Source organism: Apaloderma vittatum, unplaced genomic scaffold (assembly GCF_000703405.1).
Source record: "Apaloderma vittatum isolate BGI_N311 unplaced genomic scaffold, ASM70340v1 scaffold22020, whole genome shotgun sequence".
Lineage (NCBI taxonomy): Eukaryota > Metazoa > Chordata > Aves > Trogoniformes > Trogonidae > Apaloderma > Apaloderma vittatum.
In genome coordinates, this window is record NW_009696541.1 from 35759 (window position 1) to 50063 (window position 14305).

At 44.7% G+C, this 14305-nt stretch overlaps 1 protein-coding gene across 1 annotated transcript in view; it reads right to left on the minus strand.

The window, feature by feature from the left end:
* The window catches only part of PLCH2 (phospholipase C, eta 2), a 32351-nt gene that overhangs the window by 291 nt on the left and 17755 nt on the right, over positions 1-14305 (minus strand). Inside the window, exons 13-22 of the mRNA XM_009875351.1 lie at positions 13963-14063; positions 13070-13167; positions 12318-12500; positions 11743-11850; positions 11438-11562; positions 11088-11172; positions 10379-10525; positions 9926-10005; positions 4547-5606; positions 47-1385 (exon numbers count right to left, since the gene is read on the minus strand). Of these exons, the coding sequence (XP_009873653.1) occupies positions 47-1385; positions 4547-5606; positions 9926-10005; positions 10379-10525; positions 11088-11172; positions 11438-11562; positions 11743-11850; positions 12318-12500; positions 13070-13167; positions 13963-14063 (3326 nt within the window). The remainder of the gene's footprint in view (positions 1-46; positions 1386-4546; positions 5607-9925; positions 10006-10378; positions 10526-11087; positions 11173-11437; positions 11563-11742; positions 11851-12317; positions 12501-13069; positions 13168-13962; positions 14064-14305) is intronic.

The following is a 14305-nucleotide window of genomic DNA, read 5'->3' on the forward strand; positions in this document are numbered from 1 at the left end:
AAAGGCTGTCAGCTTCTTCAGCTGCTCCGTCAGCTCGTCCTGGGACCTGACCGGGGATCTCAGGCCTGAGGAGCGGCGCTGCTCCCGCATCGATCGAGTGACGAAACTCCTGCTGATGCTACGGTATTTGCTTTCGAAAGTGCACACGATATCATCAGAGGTGAGGTCTCCAAGACTCTTGGATTTTGCCTGGTTATTCCCAACCACATCATGCGCTTTGGATTTGTTCACAGACTGTCTGAGACTTTCTATGTACAGCCTGCTCCAGGTGTGCCTTCTCGGAATGGATGAGAAGGCATCTTGAGGGCTCCTGGCGAGAGGCCGGGGGCACAGTTCGTCCGCTGGCAGCTGGCCAGACCTCAGGTTTGGATTGGATTTGCTCTTGCTCACCATTGGCATCTCGTTACTGGACGCGGTAGCAGATCGTGGGCGCATCCCCTTTCTGACGGCAAGGGGCTCGAAATTGTCGTGTCGGACGCCAAGATCTGGGAGGCTTTTGCGAGCTAGATTGGGTAGGGAGAGATCTATCACAGTGTCATTGGAGGACATGCTGGAGGAGGAAGACATGCTGTCACGGTGATTGCTGCAATCTAGCTTGCTCCAGATCCGGTCATTAATGGTGGCGTCAAAGTACACCTCTGCGGCTGGAGACAGGCTACTTGGGGCTTTTATTAAGGCTGAGGAGTCTGGCATCTTCAGTCCTTCAGTCTTTGACCTTCTTACTAACATGTAAGCGTTGGTCTGAGAAACAGAAATGGGTAGAGTCTGTGCAGCCTGGGCTTTCTGGAAAGCACCTGGAGGTGAGGTTGTCTGTGTGCTGTTAACCACGTTGTTTTGCTGCAGGAGAACCGCGGCCGCACCTTTGGATTCAATGGTGTTTTTAGTGTCTGTTAATACCTGACCTGGCTGGTCGTTTAGCTTCTGGCAGTCATCAACAGATGGGCCAGTGCTCTTACCCGCTGCCCCTACCAGCAGATGCACCGCCGACCCACCTTGATCTTCAGCTCCACTGCACGCCTGTGGCCACCCATTTTCTTCTTGGAGACAGCCTGTCATGCTCGTCCTCTCATCTTCTTGGACTCCTAAACTTGTGTCAGCTGCTCTTGTGACTACCGGTGCTCGGTCTTCTGCAGCCAGGTTTGTTCGTTGCTCTCTAGCGAGTAGAGAGTCGTGAGGCTGGTTGGACGTGCTGCTCACTTCTGGTCGACACTCGGTGGAACGATCAGACCCAGACCCTTCTTCAGTGTCGCTGCAAGGAGCAATGGGCAGAGGGAAGAGAAGGCCGGCGTGATGGTTTTCATTGGCAATAACAGGCTCTTCAGTGATAGTTTCTAGGCTGCACAAAGAAGTGGCTGACCTCTGCGTCGAGAAGTGGCAGACATCTACTTGGGAGATAGGAAGAGACAGGAGAAAGAAAGAAACAAGAAAAGGAGACACAGGGTTAATTAACCACTACAAATCGCAGTTTAGCTGGAGATTTATTCTTTATGAGCTATCATTTTGGTTTTAAGGTAGCAGTTGCATATATTAATCATGATTTAAAAAATAATGTAAGATTTCCAACTCCTGGCTAAAGGCAGAAAAGAATTTCTGCTCATTCAGTTTTAGCTGCCCAAAAGTCCTGTTGCTTTCAAACAATCTCAGCCCATGCATGTAGCACCACAGTACTTTTCTGACTATCTTATTCAAACAATTGCACCCATCCATTTTGTCCTGTCCCCTCTCACAAGCTAAATTTTCCTCCACCAGCATCCAGCACCACTGGAATCGCTCTTTTCCTTGCCCCCAGCACTCACGCGTGGCCGTGCGGCAGATCACAATCAGAGCCTGTGTAAGGACCAGAACACCAGCAACCAACCGAAACCACGGAGCACTTCTGGAGCAGGTCCCAAATGACATGATCTGTACACGTACAATGGAAGTCGGCAATGTGCCTTTGTTTTAAAACAAAAACTTTAAACAGACTAATGTGCTGGGGTTTTTTCCCTAGAAAATTTTCTTATTTCTTCTTCAAAGCACTATACAGATGCATGGCCCACCAACACCAGGCTGATGGCACGATCCTGAAAAATCACAGCAGCCACCGATTCCCAGAAGGAAACGTCACATCTGTCCAAAACGTTTATCGCCTCTACTCTAAGAGCCAAAGCAATCATGCCAAAAAGACTATTTCCCACATCTCCAAACCACAACACAAACATGCACTTGAGAACTAGCAAAACACCACTGAGCCAAGAAACAACCTTAGGAAAAAGGGAGCAGATAATTATTAGGTAGGAAACAAACAAAAACCAGGGCTACAGGCAATGAGGGGCTTGAATCAGTGACACTCAGGAGACAGTTACCTTTGACTTGCTTGTCCTTTCAGTTCTTAACTAGAGAGAGAGTGTGCATGTGGAATAATAGGACAGAACAGAGGAAAAATCCAGTTAATGTAGGGAAGGCAGGTGCAGGTAATAGGATAAATTAGTGCTGAGGGAGGGAAGGGAAACAGACAGAAACATTCACACATTTTTGTAGGATCCTAAGAATTTCTGACCAACCAGAGCACTCAGTGGAATCCATAAACGGAGGGATATTAAGCTCATTACTTTGTCACAGAATAAAAAGCAATTTTTGCTATCATTTAAGAAACACACTCCACCAGACTGGGCAATGGAAGTGAGCCTCTTCTCCAGAGCTCTCTCCTAAGGCTACAGTAAAAAAATCTCCTGCATCACCACAAAAAGCCAAAGAAATATTGGACTTTTTTTTCTTTTTCCCCCTCAAGAGAGGTCTGGAGCTGAGCAGGCTGACGAGCTCTCCTTCTCCCCACCCAGGCTGGGCCCTTGGCAGAGCCAAAGGAAGGCTTCCAAGGGGAAATACTGAAAATCGCAATGCTGTTGCCAGGAGGGGGACAACCAGAGACTAGTTTCCCATCTCATCCTTGTGGCACTTCCCACCAACGGAACGTTAATTATGAAATGCAGCCACTTCAGGCTGAGGTTCCTGGTTTCCCTGGTTTCCTGGCCCCAGGCGCTCCCACGCAGGCGGGAGGGGAGAGCCTGCTGTTTGGGCAAACACTGGGTTTGTCACCGGCCCGTCAGCATCCAGTCCAAGTGACTACTTCACCATTTTAAAGGTTTGCTGATTCCATGCTTGAGAAGTCAGATGGATTTAATCAAATTTCAAGCATATCACAATATTTATTTAGTGACTTCGGGGGCTGGCGAGGAAGCTGGCACTGACAATGGGAAATGGTTTCATATGTCACACTGCTCAGAGCTTGTGAAAAGCCTAATGCCAATAACGTAGGCACAGAAAGAGTTCTGCTGCTCTGGAATCATTTCAAGTCACGGGAACAGCAAACGTTTCCAATCCCCCTTCCATTGTCCTGGTATTCTCCTAAAAGCTCAAAGCAGCTATTGGAAAAACACGTAAAAAAAAGAATTAAAAAAGAGAAATAACAAAAAAATTTAGATTAAATTGATCAGGCAAATAGAATATTTTAAAATTCTGTATGAGGCTTTCAAAGAAGCAGTCAGACTCTATTACTAAAAAAGGGATCACATCTTAAAAAGCACCAAAGCCACTTAAGTGTTCCAGAAAACATAATCACCAATGTCCAAATTCAATCAAGAGAAAAAAGCCAGTTTCCTTATTAAAACGTGTACCTTGATTGCCTCTGCTCCTATTGCGAGCTGTAAGGGTGGAAGCGTTACATGATGCCCCTGACCACACGCCTATTTCTGGCTTGAAACAACTACGAAACGCTGGAGCTCAAGCAGCCTTTAAACGGCCACGTTTTACTTTACAGTCGGGAAGTGCTAACGTCAGCTTGGCTGATGTCAAGTAGCATCAGCTCACACCTTGCTCTGCGCATTAGGCAGCCGTGCCCTCGGGTCGCAGTCAAACCACATGGACAACACCAGGCACATCTCTAAATGTTTGCAGGCTGGGCAGGGATACATTCAGGACCGGAAGGTCTGCTGTGTTCAGAAGATGTGATCTCCTGAATAACCCAGAGCACAGAATTCCACACAGTAATCCCTGAGCTGATGGCACTAAGTTGGCAAATTCTGGCTTTACTGTCAGCAGAGCGCTCATCGGAGATCGTCCCTGATGTGGTCATCCCTCAGTGAAACACAAATACTGGAAATGGAAATACTGTTTGTTAATATGTATTTCCCACACCCAACCTCTGGTTAATGCTCTGGTTTGGATCTCAAAATTTACTTAGTATCATACCACATTCACTAAAAAAAACCAAAACCACAGGGAAACAAAAAACCCTGAACAAACAACCCCAACATTCAAGGACTACTGATGGTTTTGCTACTGCAGATGGGTAGCTAGGCATGGAAAGGACTAATCTAATCCAGACACGTCTAGGAAAAAAATAAAATAAAAATATTTTTGCGGATTTTTTTTTTGCCATTACCAACAATAAAAAAAAAGAGCTCTTGATAGCAAAACAACATACAGGAGCTTCTAAGTAGATGCTATGCGGAAGCCAAGACAATGATGTGATCTAAGGAGGAGAAGGGTGAAGAAAATCTGGTCTTACCAGTAAAGAATATAGGGGATTTACTTCGAATTTCCTCCAATTTTTGAACGAACAAGGCGTTCATTTCCCTCTGTAGGGTGCCCACTTGCCTTCGAGAAGTTTCAGGCCAGCGCTTGGGGAATTCTGGGCTTCCAAGGCTTTCTAGACTGCTGGAGTTGGAGGATATAGAGCCATTGCTGGCTGCAACCAAGTTGACAGTGCTTCCGTACTTGCCACCTGACTGGCACTGCCACCGCTGCCGGGAATGAGCCTTTATCCCGTGACATTTAGAGTCAACGCTTTTCTTCCCTGCGGTCACAAAAGGCTGGGTGCTCCTTGTTAGATCATCGGCAGTTCCCGGGCTGCTGCAAGCCTGCAGATCTGCTTGCTGCCTGGGCTGACCTTGGGCACCCCAGGCTTTTAGCTCTAACCCCTCTTCTCCAGTTATACTGCTATACTGCTCCTGGCGAGGGATATCTTTAGCAATAGGCCTGGTAGGACGGTCACTCCACTTGCACTCTAGATCTGGGCTTTCCTTGGAACCGATCATGCATTTCATACAATTGGTGGCCACTCCAATCCTACCAGAGCTGTTGATGGCGCAGCGTGCGAAGACGCTTTGCTTCTCGCTCTGGTGCTCCTGAAGCCGGACCCTGTTCGACCTCCGTATGGGCTCGCTGAAAGCAGCGCCCCGCTGAGCACAACCGTGGCTCTTGGCTCTACGAGAACTCTGAGCCTTACCTTTGAAGCCCTTGCCATGTGCCTCCCCACCGGCACCATCTCGGGGAGCTGGTGACAGAGGGGCGCTTTCTGGCTCTTGCTCGAAGCGAGGCTGGGAGGCAGCTTCCACTTCACGGTCCTCACCGGCCCCTTCGGAGCTGTTGTCTTTTGTGTCAAAAGCAATTTCAGGAAAGCCCTTCTTGTTCTTCTTCTGGCTTTTGGTGGGGGCGCTGGCTGTCCGTCTCAAGATGTGGCTGCTAAAGGAATGTTTGCGATGGAGCTGGCCAGCAGCATGACTGTCCAGAGAGGCCTGCTTTGGATTTCTGAGAAACAGGCCTTTTAGACCTAGAGCTTGTTTGGCCTGGAAAATTTAAGAAAAATAAGAAAAGAAAAAAGTTCTTAAGAGAAAATGCAAGTCTCCTCCTCTGGGCACAGGAACTCGGGTGCAAATGATCAGCTCACGTATGCACACGCACAGAGGCTCCTGCCATACCGCTAACACCAGCACAAGGACTAAACCAGAAACAGGACAGAGATTAAGAATTAAAAAAATCTGCAGCAGCAGCTTTGCAAAATTCCAGGCTGATCTCTCTGTTTGTCATAATTTTCTTACTAGCATATAGCTACTTATAACATAAATCTAAACAACAGCACTAGATACTGAAAATGTAAAAAAAAGAAAGGAAATACTTCAGTCTACAAAGACATAACACAGAATATAATATTTTTTCACTAAAAAGGAGATCTACATTTCAATCGAACTGAGCATTATCATGAACAGCACCTGAACTATATCCATGACAAATGATCACGTATTTCGCCTTCTACCTGTGTGATTACATTCTGCTAATCCCCACCATACAACACCCATCCAAAGACACTCAGCTTTGTTTTCTTCGCTGAAGAAACACTCTACAAACAAGCGAAGTTAGTCAGGGTGATAATGCAAGTACCTCATACACTTCAGTACTTATTTAAACATTAAGCACATATATCCGCCACCGTACAGTGGATTGACATTGCAGTGAAACATAGATCTCAGCATTCCTCTAAACATTCCGGGTGTACTTGCCAACTTTGAAAGTAACGGGCGGATGCCTGACAGAGCGTGTTGGTTTTCTCTCTACGCAGAGTCTCATACACATAATCCCCTTGAAGCAGAAAAACAGAAGTTTCCCTTCTAATCTATTTCTCCTTTGTCCCCTTTATTTCCCAGTTAGATCAGACTCTCTTTAGTAGTTGTAGCATAAAGAATGAATAAAAAGAGAGCACACAAGCCTACAACTGAAATGCATTGTAGGACACCCACGAGAAAATCTGACCAGCGCCCACGCTTGTTGGCACTTGCTGTCAGTTCGATTTTTACCCCGTGCTGTCACGTGAGGTCACGTTTCTGTAGCGCCAAACAACGGCACAGAAACGTCTCATTTTAATTACAACGGTCTATCTTTCACTCCAAAATATTTGAGTGCATGCTCAGCCGTTTCAAATTTTGCTGTAGGACTCAATGGATAGAGAGTAGCTGCTCTGGGCTGACAGCTGCTTTTATCCACAAGCGTCCTGCACAGTCTGGCACGCGGGATCAAGATTTATTTTTCTGACGCGTAGCCCAGTGAAAACATCCACAATATCGTTTATATAACTGACGGAAGTTTAGTTACCACTTGCCAAGACCCAGGGTGAGGAAATGATTACTAAGGCACCTAACGCAGCCTTTAGATGTATATGCAGGGAAAGATAAACAAGGCAGGGACTGATTTTTCCCACACAAGGTGAAGAAAATGTAATTTAAATATTAATAAACCTTCTATGAGATCCAGACTACTGAACAGTCTGCCCGGATCATTGTGGATTCATTTTCACCAGAAAAGCTTCAAAGTGAGATTATGCATTTGTTGAAGAGCAAAGGGGAAAAAACCAATTCTGCTCCAATAGAGACAAGTTGGCAAGTACACCAATTTACTGCTATAAAAATCAGACTATATAAATATAAATATTTGCAAAACCCAGGAAAAAATGTCATACATACGCACACACACACAAATACCACTGAACAAAAAAGAAAAGAAAAGCACTGATGGAATGGGTGAGACGCAGTGCGGGGCCCAGGGATCAGTCCGGCTTAGCTGGTGCAGCTCTGTTAAGCTAGCCACTACTGCTTGAATCAACCGAGTGATTCAAGAACCCAAAGACAAATTTGGTTAACTCAAGGAAGAAAAAAAAAAAAGGAAGAAAAAAAAATAATTCAAGAGAGCCATTTTGAGGGAGATCCAGAATACGTGTTTTCAGCTTCTAGGCCAGCTCCAACAGGGCTGTTCCACGCGTTAAAGCGACTTGAAAAACGTCACAAGGGGCTTTCGCACAGTTTAGCAAACGATTCACTGTGAATGTTCTCTTCCGTGTGACAAAGTGGCTTGAGTTATAGCACACCAGAGGAAAGAGGTAGAGACTCAGAGAAGAGAGAGAGGGAGGGCATAGAAGGACTTTTATCCTGGATCTGCTTCAGGCACGGAGGGCTCTCCGGTGGATCAGAACTGTCCAAGTCAAATGTCACGAGTCAAGTTACACGAGCTGAAGAGCTTCAAAATGCTCATAAGGACACATTGATGCTAATGAAGCCACTAGTTGGAGGCATGCAGGTGTGTGGTGGTGGTCACTGCACCTCCCCGAGCCAGGAGGGGGTACCTTCAAGGCGTCTAAAAACGCTCTGCTTCTAAAAGTAGACATTTTGACATAGAGAAGCCACTGAAATCACAAACAGACAGAGTAAAGGCAAAAGAACAGTGAGGGAGGAACTCGGAGATATGCACATCTAGAAAACCACAAGAAATTCTGCGATACATTCATAGACTACAGAAGAGACAGAGAAAAGCATCTCCAGGAAATTGCGCAATCTAAAAGAGATTTCAGTTAAACACAAGTTAAGGTGAAAGAAAAAATAATCTAAGACTCTGCTTTGGGAATATCAAGCTACTGAGCAGGTGGAATATCCACATTTAGAAAAGTGCTTGCCTTAGAATGTCTGGATTAATAAAGGATGGGTAAAAGCAGGCTGATAACTGCGGTGATTTTTCTGCCCATAGTTAAGAGAGGGAAAACGGAGAAATAATTCTAGTTTTAACAGAACTCTGTTAAGTGAAAAACCAAAGCAGAACAGGTTTCAGAGAGATCAAAACAGAAAGGGCTGTGTAATACTAGTTCTGTATTTTCAGCAGCATTTATTAAAAACCATAAATGCAGAAAAACACACATACAAGCTTTCCTCACAAATCCTTGTATTTTACTGACACCCATGCACAGCACCAGCATCGTAACACCAGCACACCCAAAGAGATGCAATGATCGTGAGAAGCAATGAGGGATGTCCAGGACACTTAGAACATGAAAAGGGAGTAAAGCAATCAAAAAACCAAATGAGTGCAATAGATTGGAAGCTCATGGGTAAGGACAGGGAGGGGACACCGTGATACACAAGGGTCTTTCAGTTGTTTAAAACCCTGAGAAAATCCGACGTCCTCAAAATCGCCCACCAAGTTTAAACGGGAACATTGCCCTACTGCCAATTGTAACTATCACCAGCCAGTTCCTCATGAAGAAGCCAATAAGAGCAAATAATTACGAAAGGCTGGGTGAAGCAAGGGTTAAAAGAGAGGTAATGCCTTGCAATATTACCAGAGATTTGAGGTGAAAATTCTTAGAACACTCACAGAGACTATGAACATCGTCTCTTTTGTGAAATGCTGCTATCGAGAGCAGTGACGTGGAAGCTGATGAAGTTAACTACGGAGGGATTAAGGCAGGCAGACCCAGTTCACCTTTTATTTAAAAATCCCATTTGCCAGTGGATACTAAGCTACAGGCTTCGACTTCCAGTGCAGGACACTGAAATATTTGCTATCCTCACAACAGTACAGAGCGCACAGTGAAAGCAATGAGCAACTGGGGCACCATGAGTGGGAAGAGGAGGAGAATCTGCCCATTCTCCAGCATTCCAACAGAACAGAACAGAAGAATTTACAAAAAGGGATGAGTAGGGCTGGCCAGGACAGCCATCTCTGCTGGATGCATACAGCAAACACACGCCAGCTTTCATTAAAGGACACAGGTGAGGGACACAGTCACTGCTCAGATCAATTCCCGCTGCCTCGTGCCCAAGGCTGAGCTCTCTGACTTTCTCATTACGATCGTGGAGAGTTTGATAGAACTATTCAAGTGAGAGAAATAGATCTGAACACAGGAACTCCAAAGCAGTTCATGACGAAATTTAAAGCTGTTTGAATCAGTGCCAATGTATGCATCCAGCAGGTGTCTGCACGGTTCTTGAGGAAAAATTAAAAATAAAAGAAGCTGTTTTAATTCCTCTCAAGTGTACAGCACCAGAGGAAGAGGAGCTCAGAATTCCCAGCCTATTCAATGCCGCCTCCCGCAGCCACTCTGCTGATACTGCAGCGTCCTGCTGCAGAAAGCTCCGCCTGTCACTGCGGCTGGAGGTAAACTGGTTTGGAGAGTCTCAAGGAGCTGTAAGATACTCAGCTACCTGAATTTTGTTGAAATGAATGCCACAGAAGGAATTAAACTTCCTAGCTAAACTAGTATGTTATCCCGGACCTTCACCCCCTGGGCTTCCCTGCTGCAACACAAGATCCCGGGAGTTCGTTCTGCAGACGCTGCAGCACTCACCTTACCACAGATGTCGTTAATAGCCACGTGGACAAAGATGGATGCCTCTTCTATACCTTCCAGGTACACGTGTCGGTAACCTGAAACAGAACGAACGAAGCTGACGAGGGCTTGGAACAGATGATGGGAAGAACATCTAGAGACTTGCCTTTTGGAAACAGCAAAAGAAAGGAAACAGGCTTTTTCCCAGCTTCTCCCTGCAATAAGCACCCCGGCTGGTGCATCGGCTGGCCACACACAGTCACACCACTTAAACTTGGCTGCCATTTCTTCTTGTCCCTTTTACTTCAGAAAAAAACCCACGTCTGCTTTTTCCAGTGTCCGTTATTGCTGCTATCAATCCGTGACTTCAACTTGACTGAATTCTCCCTTGGGGACTTACAGTCAGCACGCTACTGTCTTTCAAAAACTGGTGTGAAGAAAATGGAGGGAAAAGCAGTATTTCTGTCTCACCTGGCATCATGCTGCTGAAAGCTATTGTCCTCTGTCCAATAAAATCACGCCCAATTGGATCATGATCCCACACGAGGAAGCGGACGAGCGCGATCTCTGGCATGTGTACTGTGAACACCAATGTTTCCTCCCACATTGGGTTAAAACCTTGGAATGAAGGAATCAGCTTTTAGGTATTTTGTTCATAAGGTACAAGAAGAAAGACGACTGCCTACACGATCATAGAATCACAGAACAATTCAGGTGGAAAAGACCCTTGGCATCATCAAGTCCAACCATTGACCCTACACTACAAGGTCACCCCTAAACCATATCACCCAACACCACAATAAGGAACACTTGAGCTGCAATGTCATTCCAGTTTTCCTAATAGCTTGAACACTGCTCATGGAAAATGCAGTACTCCCACTGACTTCAGCCGGAGCCACAACAGCACAAGAATTTTCAGGAAACTGAGCTGGATCTTACTTAAATTTGGCCCTGCCTTCAGCAGGTGTTTGGGCAACCTGACTTCCTTTTGATCACAGCAAGCTTAAACTACTGCTTTCTCATGCACCCAAGTAAGACGAACATCAAGAATGTTTAAATCAGTTTTTCAGTGCTTTGACATAATTGGCACCAAATTTCATCTACTTGTATCTTCATGAACAAAATTTGCCTAAAAGTGGGTGTTTCAGCCATAAAAAACCTAAAAACCACACAATCTTACCGTTATCGTCAACTACTCTAGTTTGTTCTTTGAAGCAGTCAACAGGTAAGCCTATAACTTCTACTTCAACAAATGGATCTATGATCTGGAAAACAGAAAGCAACCAATATTGAGAGAGCGTAAGAAAGGTGAAATTCAAGGCTTCTACAGTGTGGGCGTTGCACATTATTGTTTTAATAATTATTGGTCCTGAGCCTTTCTCTAACAGATTATTATGCTGTAATATTAGAAAATCCCAATAAGAATCATCTCTAAGTGCTTGGCTGGAGGATAACGCGCCATCCTTAGCCCAGCCAACACGGAAATAAGCCTTTTCCAACACACGAGAACAAGCACCAATTATCCCATACCTCTCCTCTGTCTCCCAACATGGAATCTCGTGGTTTGGGGAGTTGTTGACCACTGATAATTCTTAGAACCAGCTGTTTCTTCAATTGACCAGGCAGTGGATCTTCAGAGTTTGGATTAAAGACACCTGTAAGAATGAGAAGTCACATAATGTGAAAGAAGTGCAATTTTGGGGATGATTTTAGTTACAGACACGTCCTGCTCATTTACTTCTAGCATCAGAAATGTGCTTTTAAGGATATTGTTATAAGGATCCACAGCCACTCTTCTCATGCAGTAGGTGATCCACTCGCTCTGTAATTCTTACCTTGACACATGCAGTTTGGTTTGAGGACATAGCCACAATTCCCATTGGCACTAAATTTAGCCCGGTTCAGTTGCAGCATCCTCCCCTCTGACTGGTAGTTTAGTGCAACTATTTAAATAAAAACAAAACAAAACAACGAACCAAACAAACAAAACAGTGATATTGCTTACTGAGTACATTAACATCATCCTTGTCTGCAGAACCAAGCTAAAGGAAGGATACTTAAATACATTTTAACATTTGACTTCTGGGACGCACAAACTCAAACATTTTATGAAAAAAAATCCCTTATAGGGCATCCACCGCAGCTCCAGGGAGAGAAGTTGTGAAAAGGCTCTGAAGTCCTCTCGCATTGGAGAAGGTCATTCCATTTATCACACAACCACTTGCATGCAAGACACACGTCTGAGGTCATCTATCTCAGTAACGACACAGACAGTAACAAGGAGGGCTAAATTATCAGTAGAGATAGATAAGCAGTGAACTCAGAGTATTTCAAGGGGTGATTCTGAAGCTCCTATTAGAACATCCCTCCAGAAATAAAACAGAACTGAACAAGTTGTCCTTCCGCTCACCAAGCTGGCAGCCAGCATTCCAGAAGGGCTGGGGATTGTAGTTGCTCGAGTCCACACGATAAGAAGACGGGTAGATGCGGGACAACTGGTGCTGGTTGAACCGCAGGTACTGCGCCGGCTTCTGCTGCAGTATCTGGTGGGCTTTTGTTTCACTGAAAGATGAAACCTGCCAGCTGGAGGAGACTACACAGGAGAGAGGAGGAGATTGGAGGTAATCTCCTTATTTATTTATTATCTACATAAAGCATTCAAAACTACACAGCACCAGTTCCTTATAACTACCAAGCATCACTGAATACATCCCACTCAGAGGGAACTAGGTTTTTCTTGTACTACAGCAAAATCATTGTGCTTATGGGAGGAGTTATGACTGGGAAAATGAAGCTGAATACAACAAATGACCTGAATCTTCATTAAAACGTTTTTTAAAAATTCCCTACATTTTTTTCAAATTTGCTCAAGGAAAGTATGTGTTCTGGTAAGCAATTCTCTCTTTCTGATACTTATAACTAAAGCTTGATTCCTGTCAAAATAAGATGCAGAAACTCTAGACTGACTTTGTGGATTCTGAATGACAAGTATTCAGCTGCTTCAGAACAGCAGAGCTTTATCGTGTGCAGTTTTTGTGTTAAATTCTCCTCACAGTCGGGGAGAAACAAATGGAAAACCAGTGCTTAATAAGAAGGTAAGAACATAAACCTTGCAAATTCTGCGTACGGCAATTACTTTCAGCAGACTTGAGCTCAACCTACTTTCAGTTTCAACATCATGGATGCCAACAGATTTTGTGTATTTCACCAGGTCAGAGAGTGCCCTGGACAGCTTCATTGTTTTCTTCTGTCGGTTTATCCTAGAAAGGCAAAACAAATTCATTTCACATTAATTAAGAGGTAAATTTTGTTTTGCATATTTAAAACTAAATCAGGATAAAGAAATACAAGAAGGCTTTCTTCCACCAAGAAGGTCCTTAGCTTTATGCCACGCCGCCAAGGCACAGAATTTGTGGAACCAAGGACACGAACATGTACAGAGCAAGGAAGTCCTGTTCTTGGGTGTTAATGGCAGCAGAAGTATTCACCTGCTAAGATCTGGTGAGGAGAACTCTAAACTGCTTTGACCAAAGGGGGAAATATCTTTACAAGTGCTAACAGAAAAAAAAAAAAAATTAAATCCCAAAGAGATAGTGAGAACGTTATCACCAACGGCGTATCTACGGACTTCCCAAAGAAAGCCCCAAAGTCTCCTAGAGAACTGCTTCATCTCATTTTTTGCTTTTGAAGTCTGAAGCTTAAGCAACCATTCTACAAAGGATCTTTCACGTCAGGATTTTTGAAGGGACAATTTCAGAAGAAGAATTAAAATCATCATGTGAATGTTGATGCAACTTCATCTGGCAAATTGTAAAACAACAAAAAAATCAGCCGAGGGGCCTGTACGTCAGCTGGATGAGGAGGCCAGGGCTCAAAACACACACGTGGCCCCTTGTGCTTTGCTGATTTGTCTGAATTGCTCCAAGAGATCACTCTGATGATCTGGTGGCAGACATCAGACCTGTCCTCATCCCACATCCCTGTGACGTGCCTGCAGCCTTCAGCAGATCGGCTCTAGACCTGAGGTGACCCTATCTAGTGGGGACATCACAAACCTGCTGTAATGGACAGAGCTCCGGGCTAAATTGCCTTGAGAATCCGAATCATCTTCCCCCTCTTCCAGACTCGTTGCTTTTTTCAACTTGCTTCCTTTTTTCTGTGCCACAAGGAAACAAAACCGTAATGTCACAACTGTCTGATCAACACAGATTGAGCAGCTGGATGCAGTTCTGCTTTGTTATGCCAATGAGTATGTTCCTTAGAGAAAATGGGAGATGACAGCTTTTGTAACACTTGGCCTCGCAGAACAATATGTGTGCACAGGGGGAAAGCTCAGCCCGAGGTCAGAGCCTTTTTATAAAGGAATCGCAAATCCTCAGATAAAGGGTGCAAATGAAT